This window comes from Petaurus breviceps, unplaced genomic scaffold, assembly GCF_028583685.1.
Source record: "Petaurus breviceps papuanus isolate PSGF00001 unplaced genomic scaffold, PetGlider_PUasm1.0 181, whole genome shotgun sequence".
NCBI classification, from domain to species: Eukaryota; Metazoa; Chordata; class Mammalia; order Diprotodontia; family Petauridae; genus Petaurus; species Petaurus breviceps.
Genome location: NW_027185784.1, coordinates 24741035 through 24759613, shown reverse-complemented (window position 1 = coordinate 24759613; position 18579 = coordinate 24741035). Strand labels below are relative to the sequence as shown.

General features: G+C 36.7%; 1 protein-coding gene and 1 pseudogene across 4 annotated transcripts in view; both read left to right on the top strand.

The window, feature by feature from the left end:
* Positions 1–18579, top strand: part of BRAF (B-Raf proto-oncogene, serine/threonine kinase) — a 169505-nt gene that overhangs the window by 134555 nt on the left and 16371 nt on the right. For 3 of the 4 annotated variants that reach the window (XM_069087369.1, XM_069087368.1, XM_069087370.1), the window contains 3 exons: positions 4686–4817; positions 8878–9012; positions 12858–13011. In XM_069087369.1, coding sequence (XP_068943470.1) covers positions 4686–4817; positions 8878–9012; positions 12858–13011 — 421 coding nt within the window. The remainder of the gene's footprint in view (positions 1–4685; positions 4818–8877; positions 9013–12857; positions 13012–18579) is intronic. The other variant, XM_069087371.1, reaches the window with a different exon arrangement.
* On the top strand, positions 376–2998 carry LOC138160361 (tumor protein p63-regulated gene 1-like protein pseudogene; annotated as a pseudogene).

The following is an 18579-nucleotide window of genomic DNA, read 5'->3' as shown; positions in this document are numbered from 1 at the left end:
CAAATCCAATTTTGTTTCTGTTTACTCATGGAAGAAGGACACTCTTTGAACTAGGAAGTATAGAATGCAAATACGGAGGTGAAAACAAAGATAACAAGAAATGGTAAGAGAATACCCAGGTGCCTTCACTGAGTTAGAGTCACCAGTTGTAGGTGAGCTACATCCTAAGATAATAAGCATTTTTAATTGGCAGATATGATCACAGAGCCATTGTCAGTGATCTTTGAAAGATCTTAGAGAATAGAATAGGTGGCACAAGGTTGAAGAAAGGGCAAATATCCTGATTCTCAAAAAAGGGAAGAGGATAGAGTCTGCCAATCATAGGGCAAGGAGCTTAACTAGATGTCAGACAAAATTCTAAAACATATTAAAGGAATGCACTTAGAAATGGAAGCAGTTGGGGCAGCCAGGTAGCACAGCGTGTAAGAGCACGGACCCCAGAATCGGTATGACCTGGGATCGAATTGGGGCTCAGACACTTAGTACCCACCCAGAAACACCTGGCCGTGTAACCCTGAGCAAGTTACTTAACCCCAATTGCTTTATAAAGAAAAAGAAATGGAAGAAGTGATCACTAATAGTCAATATCATTTCATTAAGAACAGGTCATGCCAGATCAACCCTCATTTCATTTTTCGATAGGTAAATAGGCTGGCAAATCAGAGGAATAATGAAGACACATAACATACTTATACTTCATCAAAATATTTTAAAGATTTTTATGTCTTTATAGAAGAGATGGAGACATAAAAACTAAGCAATGATGTAGGTAGGTGACTTTAAGTAGTTGAATGGCTGAACCAAAAGAGTTGTCGTTAATGGGTCTTTAGTGGAGGGCCCCAGGGCTCCGGCTCTGTGCCATTCCACCATTCTTATCATTAACTTGCCTGAAGCCATAGATGATATATGCTTGTCTGCTTCAAAAATTATATGAAGCGGGCTGCAGCTGCGGGACTCAGTGGGCTTGGCGGGCACGAGCCCCACGGCGGCATGGTCATGACGGCGCCGGGCTCAGGGCTCGGGCGGGGCTGGGGGAAGGACCCCGATGCTCCAAACGCTGTGGCCGCTCGGTGTGCGCGACCCCACCCACCGCGCCCGCGTCTAGGAGTACTTCGTGTTCCGGCCTGGGACCATCGAACAGGCTGTAGAGGAGATCCATTTGGTGGTCCTGCCCATGGAGGGTGGAGAGGTGCAGGGCCTATGGCTGCTGACCGAGGCTGACCATTGAAACGATAAGGAGCGACTGGTTCTCATCACAGACCAATCCCTGCTGATCTGTAAATATGACTTCATTAATCTACAGTCCCAGCAGGTGGCTAAAATATCATTAAATGCAATTGATACCATTTCTTCTCCCTTTTTTTTTTTTTTTTTTTGGCCTTTTGGAGAGCAGTTGGGGTTAAGTAACTTGCCCAAGGTTACACGGCTGTTTTTTTTGTGTGGGTGTTAAGTGTCTGAGGCCGGAACCTATCCCAGTTCTCCCAACTCTGGGTCCAGCGCGGCTCTCTTACTCACTGTGCCACCTGGCCACCCCATACCATTTCTCATGGAGAGTTTGAGTTTACGCCTAAATCACTGAAAGTGAGAAGGTCTGGGGATTCGAATTCAGTGGGATAAGCAAAGCGCCCCTCCTTCATAAACAGATGGAATCCCACGAATCTGCCTTACGCCACTTTTATAGAGCACCAGTGGCCGATGCTGATGAGAAGATTGCATCTACCAACTGGAAAGCTTCAAGGCTCTAATAATCCAAGCCTTCGAGAAGGCCCAGAAGGAATTCCCTTTGCCAGGCCGAGCCAATGGCGTGCTGGTCTTGGAGCGTCCTCTTTCCATTGAGACCTACGTGGGACTTATGGCCTTCATCAACAATGAGGCCAAGCTAGGCTACTCTATGTCAAGAGGCAAAATCGGCTTCTAAACTTCTATATTTCACAATCCACTTGCTATGCAAGTTGTCTTTTGGGCATTGACTTTAAAGGAGATTACCCACTGAAAGGTAGATGGAGGACCCAGGGTATGCTTGTAGGTAAAAGGATGCATACTAGTTACTCACCTCTAGGGTTATGAATAGTAAAATGAATTACAGACTTCAGATAACAGATACTTGGCAACAATACAAGCTTACACAAAGGGCAAACTGAATCTACTTGTCAGTTTTATTAGCTAGTGTTTTATTTTCTGACTACTTCTAGTGCTTTTTCTCGAGTGTGTGATTTTGCTTCTTTTTGACATTTTCCAATACAGCCACTCTAGTATGATTACAAAAAGTTCAGAATGACTTCACTTAGAATATAATGTGATGTTGCTTCTTTTTCCTTTTTAAGAAGCCACATGCAAAAGTAGCCAACAGCCTGGTCCACTTCAGCAGGACTGAGTCTTTGCCTTTGTTAGCTACTGTTGTGGGTGACAGTAGTTGTTTTGTAAATATGAGTTTGGTCTGCAGTCACACTTTTTTCTACCATATACAGGCCCAAAGAGGTTTACGGGGGAGGGAAATCACTTCGACTGGTTTTATTAGACAGTCACCTTGATAATTCTTTGCACATGATTTTATTAACATATATGCTGTTTTTTATTGCCACATGAGTATTTAAGAGGGAATTGATTCGCTTTGCTCTTTGAGTAACCACACTTTTTAAAGGCCTCCTGTTAGACTAGCACCAACAACTGTCTGCTGTTGTTGTCCATGTGTGTAGGTAGGTCAGAACACTGCGCTCACTTTATCCCAGCTTTTGTGTCCTGGTGTGAATAATATAGTTGAAGATGATAGCCTTTTACCAATGCATTATACAAATCAAATTGTTGCTAGACTTCTTAGAAGAATAAGGATCCTGTCTGCCATAAAATACAGTGTAATTGTTTATAAACTTTCCATGCTGTCTGACCAGCCTCATGGTTGGGGTGTGTGTGTTATGTGTGTGTGTGTGTGTGTGTGTGTGTGTTTGAACCCTTCGTTTTTAAACCTCAGATTTAATTGTTAGTTGTCAGATGGCTGGCATGAGTGTGTCTGGAATGTGATATATTGCATGTCCAAAATAGACCTTTTGAGAAAAAAAAATTACATGAAGCTTGTAGAGCTAATAAGCACTTTACCTGAGAGCTTCCAGATCCAGAAAGATCTTAGCAGGCTTAAATAATTAACCAAATTTAGAAAGATTAGATTTGATTGGGACAAATCTAAAATTTTACATTTGGCTTCCAAGGGTCAAATTTGCAAATACAAGTTGATGGAGGCATGGCTAAAGTATAGTCTCTGCTGAAAAGATCTCAGTTTCCATGGCTGACTTACAAACTCAGTGAGTCAGTAGCATAACATGATAAGCAGAGAATCGAAATGAGCTCTTAGGCTACACTGACATAGGCATAGTTTCCGAGAAGAGGGAGATCCCTTGTTTAGACCACATCTAAGACACTGCACTGAGTTATGGGCATTGCATTTTAGGGAAGATGCCAATGGACTTCAGGAACTAGCAGCATATAACCTGGAGAAGACTACTACTCAGTAAACTTGACATCTGTCTTCAAGGGTTTGAAGTGGGGATCCTTAACCTGGGTTGAACTTTTAAAATTTTTTATAGCTATTTCAGTATATTTTGCTTCCTCTGTAATCGCATGTATTTTAAGCATTTAAAAGCTTCTTCTGGGATGGCCCATAGGCTTTACCAGACTACCATAGGTGTCCATGTCATGCATAAAAAGTTAAGAACCCCTAATTTAAAGGGATGTTATATGGAAGAGGGATTACACTTGTTCTATTTGGTCCCAGAGGACAGAACTAGGAACAGTGGAACAAATGGAAGTAACAGAAAGTCAGAATTAGGAAAACTTTCCTAGTAATTAAAAACCCTATCGACTACCTTGGAAATAATGAATTCTTAAGAGACCTTTAAGGAAAGACTGAATTATACTGCTTGCTGAGGACTTTGTAGAAGGAACCTTTGGTCAAATATGTATGAAACTAAATGGTTTCTACAGGCTCTTCATTTGGGGGATAGTTGTACACAACTCATAAGCTGCCATTCATTCAAGCCTGCTCTGTGTCTCTCCATTACCCTCCAGATCACCTAGCATTTTGGTTCTTTGCAGATTGTAATGTTCTAGGATTCACAGCAGGACAGTGTTACTAGGACAATAGTGGTTTTTTTGTTTGTTATGTTTTTTGGAGGGGGAAAGGCAGGGCAATTGGGGTTAAGTGACTTGCCCAAGGTCACACGGCTAGTAAGTGTGAAGTGTCTGGGTCCGAATTTGAACTCAGGTCCTCCTGACTGAAGGGCTGGTTCTCTATTCACTGCACCACCTAGCTGCCCCCCATAGTGACTTTTAAAAGAAACGTTTTGGTTTCAGGGAACCAAAAGTGAGAAGAGTTGCATAATTTACCAAATATAATTGAGCCTGTTTAAGCATTTGCCATATTGCAAAAATAAGCCAATACGCTCCGAATCAAGTTTTATGCAACCCTTCCCAGTATTTCTTAGTTCTCTTTCTTCTTTTCCATTCATTTTTCTCATTGCTTAGGCTACTAAGTAAGAGATTATTATAAGAATTTGGTATGTTTTGCAGTATGGATGTTTATACAATGAGTGCCAAGGACTGTTTCTTTTTACAGGTTTTCATCTTGCTAGTAGGTATATAAGAAGACAATGAAGTGAAAGATAAACTATTTTTTTCTTTTTATGTTCTAACAGGCACCAGAGGTCATTAGAATGCAAGATAAAAACCCATATAGCTTTCAATCAGATGTATATGCATTTGGGATTGTTCTGTATGAGTTGATGACGGGACAGTTACCTTACTCAAACATCAACAACAGGGACCAGGTAAATTATCAGTTTTACTGTTTGTACGTTCTGCAAATAGAATATTTAAGTCCATGAAATGACCTAGCACTTTTTCCACCTATTTTTGAAGGTTATGTGGAGTTTAGACATTAGTATCACTGCTTGTTGTCTTTTGTTGAACAAAATTGAAATATTTTGATAAATTTACAAATAATTGATAAATTTAATTGATATTCAAAACCACCCATTACTGCCCTAGTAAAATGCTAAACTCAGACAGAATCTAAAAATACAGTTGACATTCTTGAAATCTCCTCTTCATTAAGATGTTAAAAATAAAATCAGCTCTACCATCTAGGTTTTAATGCCTTTCTGTTGCAGATCTTATATAATGAATGAATATATTGATTGCTATGTAGTAATTTCTTTATGCACAATTTTCTTGAATGATTTGCTGCTTCTTTGTGGGCAATTTTTTTTTGTTTTTAGAAGTTGAGAACTAGGAAAAAAGCATATCATTCTTCTCCAATTAGAATGCTACCAATGTCAGATTTCCCTATACCACCAATTCTTTTTTGCTCCTTTCCTCTCTTGTTTACTATCACCTTATCCTAACTTCTCCCATCCCTCCCCCCTAAAAACTAATTTGTTACAGATCTGTTTCTCAGTAGCCTAAGATTGAATTAAACTTATAGGATGATCCAGAGAAAATAAGTTAACATTAATAAAAATTGCCTCACATTCATTACAGCAACATAACACAAGATTTCAGCACTTACCTCTTCCTATATTATGTAATGATGAAGAAAAATCATTAAATACCTAAGCCAGCCCCAAGAGAGTAATCCCTCATCTTCATCTTACACTCAGAGTAGAAAGATGCATGTTTCGACTTTTTCAGTTTATCTGTGTTCCATCTCAACATCCTAGTTTTGTTCATTCAATTTTCCATTATGGATTATTGTATAAATGGTCTGTCAAGTCATTTTAGTGAAAGCTATTTAAGTAATATGTAATGTTGGCTGTTCTTTTTAAAAACTGTTCATTTTCTATTTCTTAGTGTTTTAATTTGTAGTATCTTAGTAGTTGAGACTCTCTAAGAAGTATAACTCCTGTGCTAAATATGATATTTATTATTATTGAGTTTGAGTTTTCACTTCTGTATTTATTGACATGCTTCACATTAAGTTTCTTACTGAATCAACATAACTTTACATGGGTCATAAGTCAGTATTTTAAATTTTAAAATGGATATACTCCCATCTAGTTTAACACAGTATTAATTTTAGGCTGTTAGCCTATTCTACTATATTCAAAACTTTCAGACTCATATCTAGGTTTGGGGTTTTAAGTCACATGACATGGGTACTTAATGTTTAAAACCAAATGGAATTGATAGGTGAGGTATATCAAAAGAAGAATGAAAAAACAAATGAGTTGTTGTTTATTACATATATAATACAGATTTAGGCCAATGCAAGCATGCTATTATTTTATTAGTTGAAATTTTAAAAAAAAGAGAGAGCCAGTAACAGAATTCATGGTGTGCATCCTTATGTTACTCCATTTTTTTATCTTCCTTAATAACATAGCACCCTGTGCCACATTCTCTTTTTATCTCCCTGTTGCATTTCATTAGGATTAGCTGCTTGGAAAAAGAGATACAAAACCTTACCAAAAAGAAAAATTCCTTGAAAACTAGAATTCACCAAATGTAAGGTCCATGAGACATCCAGAAATAATAAAGTCAAAAGCCTTCCTTCTTTTCCTTGCTCTTTTATGTTAACATTTAACCAGCCAAGAAACAGGTATTTTCTAATAGTTTCAGACATTTATATATTTTTATATTTGTAAAGCATTTTACATATATTATCTCATTTAGTCCTTACAACCCCATGAGGTTAGTTAGTACATGAATTATTGTTTCCAGTTTACATTTGAAGAAATGGAGTTTTAAATAAATGAACATATCCTGTGGCATGTTCAGAGTCCACATAGGGTTATGTCCATAGTCACACAGTTGATTTATGGTAGAGACAGAATTTGAACTCGGGCCTTTGGACTCCCAAGCTGAGCATTCTTTCGATAGGTTCATAAATATGGAGCTGTCTGTGGATGACTCCCTCCTAGATTAGGAGATGCCATTCTACCAGGATAAGACTTGACTTCAACTTTTTTAATCTGGGCAGCGGGTGAAGTACTGGGTAGAGTGCTAGGGAATCAGGAAGAATTGAGTTCACATTTTGCCTCAGAAACTAACTGTGTGACCTTGGACAAGTCACTTAACTTCTATTTGTCCTCAACTTTACAAAATAGATAATAATAGCACCCACCTCCTAGGGTTGTCATGAGGATCAAATGAAATAATATTTGTGAAAAAACTTCACACCATGCCTCACAGGCACACAGTTGGCACTATATAGAAATCTTATTTCCTTTTTTCCCTTCCCTTTTCTAATCTGGTAACACTCACGCCCATAATAAAGACTATCAGAGTGACCCTGACACATAAAAGGGCTACCTGTCCTATTGCACAGATAGAAGATAACTAAAAAGGAAGATCCCATTTCTTTTCCCTCGTGAGAGAGGCTTTCAAGAGAAAACTCTGCATCTGAGAAAAGTAGCAGAAGTTGTCAGTGTCATAAGCCACAAATCCATGCCTTGGTGAAAAGATAGAAATGGCCCTGACAAAGGCAGGGTGTCCAAAGGGCAGGCCACTTTCCCCCTAAGTTGAACCTTACTCTGTTTTTAAGAAGCCCATTAGAATAGATGATTGCCTAGGACCTTACCAGACTTCAGAGTATTCAAGTATTTCCATCTCCTCCTTTGATAATGTTACTATATTCTGTATACTTCCAAAACTCCAGTCTGAATTCAAGGTTCAGTCTATTAAGGTGTGCATCATCGCCATTCTGTCATTCTTTATTGGAAGAGGAGCCCACTGATTGATTATGGTTAATTTCTTCCTTATGTAAAGGATTTCTCAAATTAGAAGTTCTTTCAGTCTTCTATTTGATTGTAACTGTTAGAATTTTGGAAAACAAAGCTTTTCTCAATCCCTGCCTTAGGTTCCTCTTCAAATTAGTATCTAACTTTTAGATCAACTGCTGCATAATAATCCTTTTTGTCACCCTGGATATCATTCTTTCCTCTGTACTGAAAGCTTAATTCCCATGCTGTAGAGATAAGATGGTCCATACATGTACACATACATACACGTATACATATGGGGAGGTTGTGGGAGAAGCAGGCATTAGTTTTTACTGGTAGATTTTTGTCTTTGACCAATAACCTATTGGTCAAATCATCTAAAGGCCATCCAAAGGAACTGTCCTATTTAGTCAATATATTGTATCCCTTCTGTGAAAAAGCTGGCCTTTTTAAACCTAATCTCTAAAATTCAGGGACAATTAAGCTATGGTAACAATGTTTAGGGTTGTTCCCTGTTTGAATATGTGGAGTTATCTCCTGGTACTTACACAAATCAATACTGGTCCTTACCTCTCCCTGAGAATCTCAGTTTATTCCATAGTTTTCCAGTGGCTGTTTTTATCTTGACCTTGTGAGACCTTCCATTCGTCTCTTAATCATTGTAGTGGCTGTTAAGGACTTTATCTTCTGTCTTAAATCTAAAGATGATCCATCCTAGCAATGGCCACAGATTCTCTTCCTTTGCCCTATTAGAGGAGAGTACCTAGACTCTTTTTGCATCTTGATCTAATGGAATCTAGAGCGTGAGCAGTCATCATAGGGACCAGAAGAGGCTCCTCTCGCATCTACCTCAAGTGAAATATGATGATACCTCACAGGACAGCTACATTACAAACCCTCTGAGGGTAAGGACTATGGGTTACAATCACAGAAAGTCCCAACAGTGCTTTGGGCACTCAGGTTATTGTTTGATTAAAAAGTCTTTTTTAAAAACTTAAAGATCTTGAGACAGCATCACCTACTGTCATAGCTGCCAGAGATGATACATATCTTTGGAGAAATAAACTGCCCATGGGTAACTGGACTTTCTTCACCTGCCAGTATTCAAGTTTGTTTGAACTTTGATCTGCAAGCTATATGATTTTGTGAATTTCCCCTCCTACTCCAGATCATTTTTATGGTGGGACGAGGATACCTGTCTCCAGATCTCAGTAAAGTTCGGAGTAATTGTCCAAAAGCCATGAAGAGGTTAATGGCAGAGTGCCTGAAGAAGAAGAGAGATGAGAGGCCACTTTTTCCCCAGGTAAGAAAGGCTTTGTGTGGAAAAAATCTGGACTAACCTTGTGATGTATATAATATTTCTGTGTTCCTCCTCAGCTTTTAGTGATGTCAAACATTAAGTTTTTTTCAAGGTCAAGAGTGATATCCTTAGACATCTGGGGTTCTCATAGAAAATTATCTGAAAGGTTCAATTTTATCTTTCACGAATTGCAATATAGAAAGGTTGATACACACATATACACACATACATATAAAAATAATAACTTTTCTTAAATGCAGAGTCCATTTTCTTAAATGGCATTTCTACTTATGGAGAAAGAAAAGGGAAGCAGCTGGCCAAAAGAGGTCTCATTTTTTTAAAATTCTAAATTGCTTTCCCTTGCTTTTTGTGGTCAGTTAGTTGGTCAACCAACATTTATTTAGTACTTACACTTGCCAGAAACTGTGCTAAATTCTGGGGATACAAAAAAAACCCAACCAAAAACACAGTCGCAGCATCTTAATGAAGGAGACAACATGCAAATAACTATGTACATGACTACTGTATATATAGAGTATAAACGAAAGGTAATCTCAAAGGGAAGACACTGGTAGTTAGAGTCACCAAGGAATTAAGGAGGTAGAGATGAGGAGAACATAGGGGGTGGCCAGTGGAAATGCAGTCATGGTCAACAGAAACACAAAATACTTGAGTGTGAAGATGGAGTAACAGCAAAAAGACTGTGAAAGGGAATAAATTTTAAGGAGACTGGAAAGATGTAAAGGCGTTTAAAAGACAAATACAGGGTTTTATATTTTATCCTAGAGGTGACAGGGAGTCCACTAGAGTTGGATAGGCTGAGGCAGGGGAGGATGGTCAGGCCTGCACGCTAAGTGGAAGAGGGACTGAAGAGAAACAGAAACCAGAAAATTATTTCTGTAGTCAGGCAGCAAGCACTGATTTATCTCCTGGCTCTGGGCTAACCACTGGAGATACAAAAAAGGGCAAAAAACAGTCCCTTCTTTCAAGGAGCTCAGTTTAATGGTGGAGACAGCATGCAAACATCTCTGTGCAAACAAATCCAGGTGTGAGGTAATGAGGGAGCTAGATTGAGGGATAGTTCTATGAACAGAGAGATGAAACATACAAGACGTGTTTGGACATGCGGGATGAGTTCAAGTGAGGCATGAGATGACAGTTTCAGAGCCCTGGGTGCCTGGGAAGAAGGTGATGTCCTCAACAGTAATACAGAAGATGGGAAGAGAGCTGGGTTTCAGGGAGGGGAGGGGAGATAATGAATTTGTTTTAGACATGTTTAGTTTGAAATGGCTATGGGATATCTAGTTCAAGATATCCAGAAAGCAGGTGATGTCAGAGTTCATGTATGTATTTATGTGATGTATGTGTATATGATGGGTGGATAGATATATATATATGCACATATATGTGTATGCATTGTGTGTGTATGTGAGTGTGTGTATATATATACATATATATATATACACACACACATATATATTAAGTTTATAATAGCCAACATGAAAGGTCCCTGCTAAAAATAATTTGGCTGGCATTCCGTGCTATATGTTTTTCATGTATTAAAGCGTATAATTTGTTGATTTACATTCAGTAAGCAAGCATTTATTAAAGCTTACAGTGTGTGAGGTTTTCACTTGAGCCCTGGAAGTACAAAGATACAAGAGTCAAAAATTAGCACAGTCTCCTGGGACCATTTTTTAATGCAGCTTAATATGTGTTAGAGAATAGTTTGCCCTAATGATGTGTTACTGGATCTTAAATAACTACATAAAGAAATTTTTTTAGCTAAGTGAAACTTATTCCTTCACATTCCAAAACCTCTTAAAAAAAAAACCTCCTTATGGAAACCTTTATAAAATGTACTACATAAGTAAGAGCATCAGTGAAATATTAAGAAATACACAGAAGAAAACAAAAGTTTAGAAGGGAACACAAATGGGGTATTTTGTTACTACATTGTTCAATTTAATATGCACTTGGAAAAAGAAACTAAATAAGTTCATGAGTTCATATACTATCATTCTCTTGTCATTCTTTGTACTTTGAAAGATTTGGTGATTAAATGTGCAGTTAAAAAGTAGGGGCAGGGGCGGCCAGGTGGCTCAGTGAGTAAGAGCACCGGCTCCAGTGTCGGGATGACCTGGATCAAATCCGGGCTCAGATACTCAGCACCACACCCAGAAATAACTGGCCGTGTAACCTTGAGCAAGTTACTTAACCCCGATTGCTTTAAAAAAAAAAAAAAAAGTAGGGGCAGCTAGATGGCACAGTAAATACTGCACCGGACCTGGAGTCAGGAGGACCTGAGTTCAAATCCAGCCTCAGACACTTAACTAACTGTATGACCTTGGGCAAGTCACTTAACCCCAATTGCCCTCCAAAAAGCAAAAAAAAAAAAGAGAGAGAAAGAAAAAATACATTTCGTACTTCCTCATCTTCTTAAATTTTAGATTTACTAAATTAGATTTTACTAAATTTAGATTTTACTAAACATGATGTAATTTATTGTCATCATTAGACTTAGCTAAGTCAGGAAGCTGGAGTCAGGAAGACCTGGGTTCAGATTTGTCCTTAGACACTTATTAGCAGTGTGACCTTGGGCAAGTCACCCTGTGTCTGCCTCAGTTTCTTCATTTATAAAATGGGAATGATAATATCTACCTCACAGAGTTGTTGCAAGGATCAAATGAAATAATATTTGTAAAACGTTTAGCACAGTGCCTGGCATATACTAGGCACTATATAAATGCTTGTCCCCTTCCTTTCGTTATATGCATCAGCTACTATATTGTGCTATAATAATGTGACAAGCTGGTTGTGGCTTTTATGTTGTATAGGGCTCTTTACTCCCATATTAAGTGTTCCTCAGTTGCTGGCTTTTTGGGTAGGTTTCTGTATCTTCTGTTATGTTATTTGTTGTCTGTGTCTCGTCGCTGTCCTTGTGCCTCCTCTAGCAGCATCCTCCCTCTCCCCCACCTTCCCCTTCTAAATGGCTTCCTTTTCATCCCCTGTAGGCTCAGGGACCCAGTAATTAAGAGTCTTAAAATTGTGTGTAAAATAAGAGCCAAATGATTCTAAGTGACTAAACTATATGGACTTTGTAACATAGACTTTAGAACACCTCTTTTTAGTTATTCAGAGATTTTGCTACCTTCAGGGTTCTGCCTCTTTTGTACATTGTTGAGGTTGCTGAAAGTTTGACCATCTGATAAGTGTCGAGTATGAAGAGGGCACTGGATTAGACTGAGGAAAGATCTAGGTTCATTTCTAACTACAGACACTTACAAGCTGTGTGACTATGGAAAATTACTTAACCTCTCTGAGATTCACTGATCAGCAAAATTGGCCTGGGCACACTGTGAGTACAGTACTGGTTCATCATAGGATTAAAAGGATCACATGAAGTCATGTACTTAAAGTGCTATGTAAATGTCAGTTATTATTACTTATAATTTTGTAGGAAATCCACCATCACTAATTTTTTTTATAGTGTGATTTCTTTATGGGTTTGTGCAATATAAATATTTCTAAGTTTTGCTAATCCCCTTTGGTAGACTTGTACACGTCAGCTGAATGTGGCCCTGTTGACCAGTTCTCCATTAAATTTAAGTACTTGCAGGTGGGGAGGCAGAGTGGGGGAAGATAAGAAAAAATGGTACTTTCTCAAATTTAAAGAAATTGAGGAAGAGAGTAAAGGGGGAAAATGTGGCAGCAAATTTTAGAAATTGCTATTTAAGTTGGCTCATTTAAGAATTCTGTATTCTCTGTTGAATGTTATGTTGCTTGACAGTGCCTTTAGAGACTTCTGGTATGGAAAGTTTTTAGTCCTTAATTGCTTGTTGTTTCAGATTCTTGCCTCCATTGAACTTCTGGCCCGCTCATTGCCAAAAATTCACCGCAGTGCATCTGAACCCTCATTGAATCGGGCTGGCTTCCAAACGGAGGATTTTAGTCTGTATGCTTGTGCTTCTCCAAAAACGCCCATCCAGGCAGGGGGATATGGTGCGTTTCCTGTTCACTGAAAAAAATTGAGTGGGAAGGGGAGGTGTACAGGGCAGGACACACAAAAGTAAGATGAACTTACATGGTTTTTAGTTTGTTGAACTCAATGGAATTTTTTTTTAAGATGCGCCAAAGAACAGATTCATTTCTTGAAAAAATGAGAATCGGTTTCCTGGTGTAAAGTCAGTGCTAGCATCGGATTTGTCAACATGAGAAACATTTTTAACACACATAGAAACTTAACAAAGATTGTGATGAAATAACCTAATAATGTATATTCAGTTTTCCAAAGACTTTTATCTTGTCCTGAGTTTGTTTAGTTTACAAATTTGCTCAATCTGAATGTTGTTTTTGTATAGTGAATATTTCTGATACAGCTTTTATTAGCCATAACATAATGTCCATTATGGACTAAAGTAAATAGTACATCTGCTTGTTTGTAATTAAAAGACATTCCCATAGTTATCTTGTTGTAATTGAACCAAACTGAGTTCATGCAGATTGGGAAGACACTGGAATTGAATAGTCTTATTTTTATACTCCATATCAAATATCTATAAAAGTTTCTTTTTATTACAACATGGAAAGCTCTGGATTGCCTTTACTTCCCTAAGCAGTAGACAACTGCTTTCTGCAGATAATAGGGATGGTAAGCAAAGTCATTGACCAAAGGCGTTCCTGTAATGTATGTACAGAGGGATATTGACAAATATGTTGGGAAATGAAATTTTTTATTTTATAAGTAAAATGTTTTCATTTGGTTTTCCATGGAAGATTTGTTAATACACTTGGGGGGAAGGGTGGTATGGGCAGGAAGAGGACACACAGGAGTCCTATTTCTTTTTTTGATGAAATATATTTGTTTATATTATTAAATTTCTTTGTATAGAGAGGATGTCTTTGCTTATATGAAGTTCAACTCAGTTGCAAATTCACCTCAAAAGAAGCCCTCATAGATTATGTGAAGACTTTTAGAATTTTTTTCCTTAGAATTTTTTTCAAGAAATTACAGATACTTTATTTTTTCAAATTACACTTAACCTCTAGTGACACATATTTCAAGAATGACCTTGTCATTGTGCCCAGTGTAATTTCTTTCCTTATTCATCTATCTTCTCATATCCTTTGCAGGAGTTTTTAAATTAAGTTCTTTATCCCAAAAGAATCTTCTTACCATGAGGGCTATTCTGTTTATGACATTCCAGGCTGAGGAGTATTTCCTACCTGCTAATAAAGTTTGGTGATGATGTTCCTTTTCTAATATGGAAAATGTCTTTAATTTGACAATTAGTACATTTTTACTGTAATTCAGAGGGAATTAAAAGGTGGGAAAGACAGTCCTGATATAGGCTTATCATAATAAATTACCATAACTACTACTTCAGTGTTAGCACAAGAACCAGAGCCAATCTATTATTTTAACTACATTGTCACTCTTTAACTTTAGATCTTATGATTTTGAAATCCAACCAATAGCTGAAAATTAAGAATGACAATCTCAACATAAGTGCCATTCTCCATCCTTAACAATTCAGTGTAAGATCTAAAAAAGACTTCAAAATAATGCCATTTCTTTTAGCTTTTCAGTTGCACAAGAGAACATTAAAGCACTTTCTAAATCATATTAGCTGCCTTTATATGAATGTTAGATTCCATTCATATGATTTACTCATTGAAAATTTGTGTTTGCCCTTTGGTTACCTACTGTTTTAGATCAAAATGAATATTGTAAGAAAAACATTGCATTTAGAAATTTGTCTGTGATAACCAATTTAGTAAAGAGGACTAAAAAATAATTAACGGAAAAAAGACTTTCCCACATACACTTTCTATCAAGCAATAAAATACCAAAGGATTTCTGAACTCTCCAGTGAAATTAAAACTATTCCAGATTTTTCCCAGTATTTGCTAGGTAAGATTTCATTGGTTTGTATAGACTATTATGATCATAGATGCTTAAATAATGTTTTTTACAAAGTGGCATCAGTCTGTGGAACACTGAAAAGCAGGGGGAGAGCATTTGGTGACACAGCTGTCATCAAGTTCCTTCTCTATTCTTGATGGTACTCTTCTTTTACAACTTCTTACCCCCCTTCTTTTACTTATTTTTCTTAAGCTATTCCCTTTTCTTTTCCTTTTTTCTTTCCTTCCTCCCTTTGTCTTTATACCCATGAACACAGCTTAGCTCCTCTTGGTCTTGGTAGGTCATCAAGCAGAACTTTGTAGTGGGCCTTTAGAAGTCCCAGGGGCACTTCATACTTATCTCTTTCCTTCTCATGTAGGTAGGCTGAAAACTTAATTAATTGAAGTCATATTGGTTTGTATTAACATTGAAAATGTGACAGCATGCTGAGATGCTTTGGAGGAGGGAGAGTGAAGACGTCAAAAAGAAAGTCATTCTATGGAATCAGTTTCCTGGTTGACACATTGCATTCTTCAGACTGTGAGACTGATATGTTACTTTCTCCAAAACAGAAGCTTTTATTACATATATATTTAATATGTATGTACATTGATATAGTTTATCTTAATATATCACCTATTGAGAGTAATCATACATGTATGTTACATACATATAAAAATATCTCATCTCTGTTATTTAGGATGTGTCCTCTTCATCACTGACATTTTTAAATTCTCCTCTGTCTGCTCTTTTCTCCAGTATCTTAGATACCTTGAATCTTCCCATTATAGAGAATTGATTTCACTTCCCACTCAGAAAAATGCCTTCTTTTCTGAAGTTCACATTTTAAATTTTTTTTCCAATTAATAATATGGAACTAGTTTTTTTAGTGATTTATAACTAATAGGCTTTTTAAAAATTTAATTTAGGAAATATTTTAACTTTTCAAAGAATAATACCAAAATAAAAATGCCATTAAAAAACTAATAGTGTTTAAAGGCACTCATTTAAAACAGTGCCTGTTTAATGCAATGGGATTTAAATGGTATGCCTAAAAACAAAATATATATGAAGTCTTTGAATAGCATATATTTTGAACTTCCATATGTATGATGACTGCCTTATTGAATTATTTTATCAGTTATGGTATTAGAATTATGGGTCTAACTGGTAAAATATAGTATTCTATTTATTCAACATTTCAGTAGTACTTCTCATTTTGAAACACTTCATCATTTTTGGCATGGCCCTTTCTTTAAGACCCTCTAAAAGAAAACCTAATTTAGTTATAGCCAAATTTCCCCTACGCACCTCCAAAATCACTTTAAGAGTTACTGCCAATTGATACAGGATCTTTCTTTCTCATAATGCATAAAATGAAACCATTACATTTAGAATAAATGGGTCCAAAGATAGGTTCTATTATTTATGAATAATAGGATATTTCTTAATATATTTATTTGGTTAACTCTTAAACAAAACCATATAATATAATCTATAACTACCTCTAAGGTTCATCCCTGAAATGTTGCTTAATATTTGAGTTGAATTGTAATGGAGAATAGTTGTTAGTACACAATAAGTAGACATGAATGAATAAAAACTTGAGGATATTTAAAAACTCTTATTCTTCCAAACAAATTTATAAGGCCTTTGTCTGTATCTTGGACGACAGGGACCTTCTCCTCCCCATCAAAAAAAACCAAATAAATAATGAATAAATCTGATTTTAAAAGTGCCTTTTTTCCTACCGCTAAGTAAAATTAAGTGAGAGAGTCATTTTCATTGGTGTTAGGAGGAGGAAGGAGTTGAATCTTCCCTTTTCTCTTCCTATCATTGGTATTATAAGATCAATTTAAAATGAAACATTCATTTAAGTCACTGATTTTTTAATTTTTAAAAAATACCAGAGTCTGAACAAGACATACAGAGATTGTCTGGAATTCACCAGAAACATAAGGATTTTTAAATTAAGCTAAGCTAGCTTAGCCCAGAAGTTCTTGGTTCTTTTCCTTCTTGAAGTGGCCATTGTTATGTTGAAAAGCAGTATGATAAGCATTCCAGGTATGCAGGTTAGAAGGAAGGAGTAATATTTTAAATAAACAATAAATATTTATTGAATTCAATTGATTTTAATAGCTGATCCATGCCTAGTTGCTCCATGTCATCCATATCATTTTTCATGGAGCCTGTAACATAAAGGGAAGGAGAGTGATTCTAGTCTCCCCCTCCCCTGGCTAATGGTTTACTTCCTAGCTCTAGTTTGTTTTAGGGGTTTGGGGGTTATGAAATCTGATCCTGTAAAATTACTAGAAGCAGTGAATTACTTTTTTTTAATTTTAATAGCAGTTAAGATGCATGCAAATTTACTATTGTTTTATTTTTATTTGATTTCATATAAGGGTTGCCCAAAAACAGAACTACAAGTTCTCTTACCTAGTGGTCATATGAGAGAAAACTTTAAAATCTTTGTTTAAAAAAATTAGAAGTTGTGTTTGTTTAGTCTGTGTTTTTTGTTGGGGCTGTTTTTTAGCAAAATTCAAAGTGTAAGAAATATTATTTGTAATAGAATTGTAATGATACCCATGTACTTTTCCAAACAAGGTAATGAAATGAGGGTTGACTTGGGAATAATCATTTTACACATATCAGTCACTTAGTGGAATAAATAGAAGTCAGAATGTTGTGCTTGGAAAAATGTTGAGCACTGAATAGAATAAAGTTACATTTAATACTATAGAAAATCTTTTAAAATTACATATTGGGGGAAATAGAGTAAAATGATCAAAATAATAGTAATACTATGCTATAGTTCAAAATTATTTTCAAACTGCAAATATTGGAAATGGGATTTGATAATCTTTGGCAGAGTAATGGTTGTCTTCACCCTGTCTCCTGTGATGTTTCTGCTCTAGAGGTGGCAATTGCTAAAGCCTTGGCAGCTTGGCCAGGTTTTCAGCAGCCCTAGATTGCCATATATTATTTTTAATCTTTGTACTTTTACTGTCACTTGAATTTGCCTCATTTCAATTATGTTTTTCTGAACTAATGGTTGGTTAAACACATTCTTCTGTGAGATGAGATAGCATATAAGGTTAAGGAATAAAATAGCCAGCCCTAGGCACAATGATATCTCTGGAGCAGATTATCAGACATCAACTGGTTTTCAAATATGTGGATATTAGTAGTTTATACTTTTTAGTTGCTAAACCCAATAGCCTTTTCTCAGTTTTCACCCTTCTTGACTTTTCTGCAACTTGTGATGGTTGGCCACCTACCCCACCCCCTTCAGTCCAGAAACTCTCTTCTTCCTTCAGTTTCCATGACATTCTACTCATCTAGTTTTCCGTCTACTTGTCTGATTGTTTCTTCTTAGTCTCTTTCGATGGGTCATGTTGGTGTTTTAGTGGATAGAGTGCTGGACTTGGAGTCAAGAAGGCTTAGCCTCAAACACCTGCTATCTGTACAACCCATAGAAAGTCACTCAGCCTGTTTTAGCCTCAGTTTCCTTGTCTGTAGAATGGGAGTATTAGTAGCACCTATCTCCCAGAGTTGTTGTAAGGATCAAACAAGATAACTTCTGTAATGTGTTTTGCAAACCTTAAAATTTTCTATATAAATGCTAGTTTTCATTCCTTCTACCACCTGAAGAAGGGTTTCTGTCC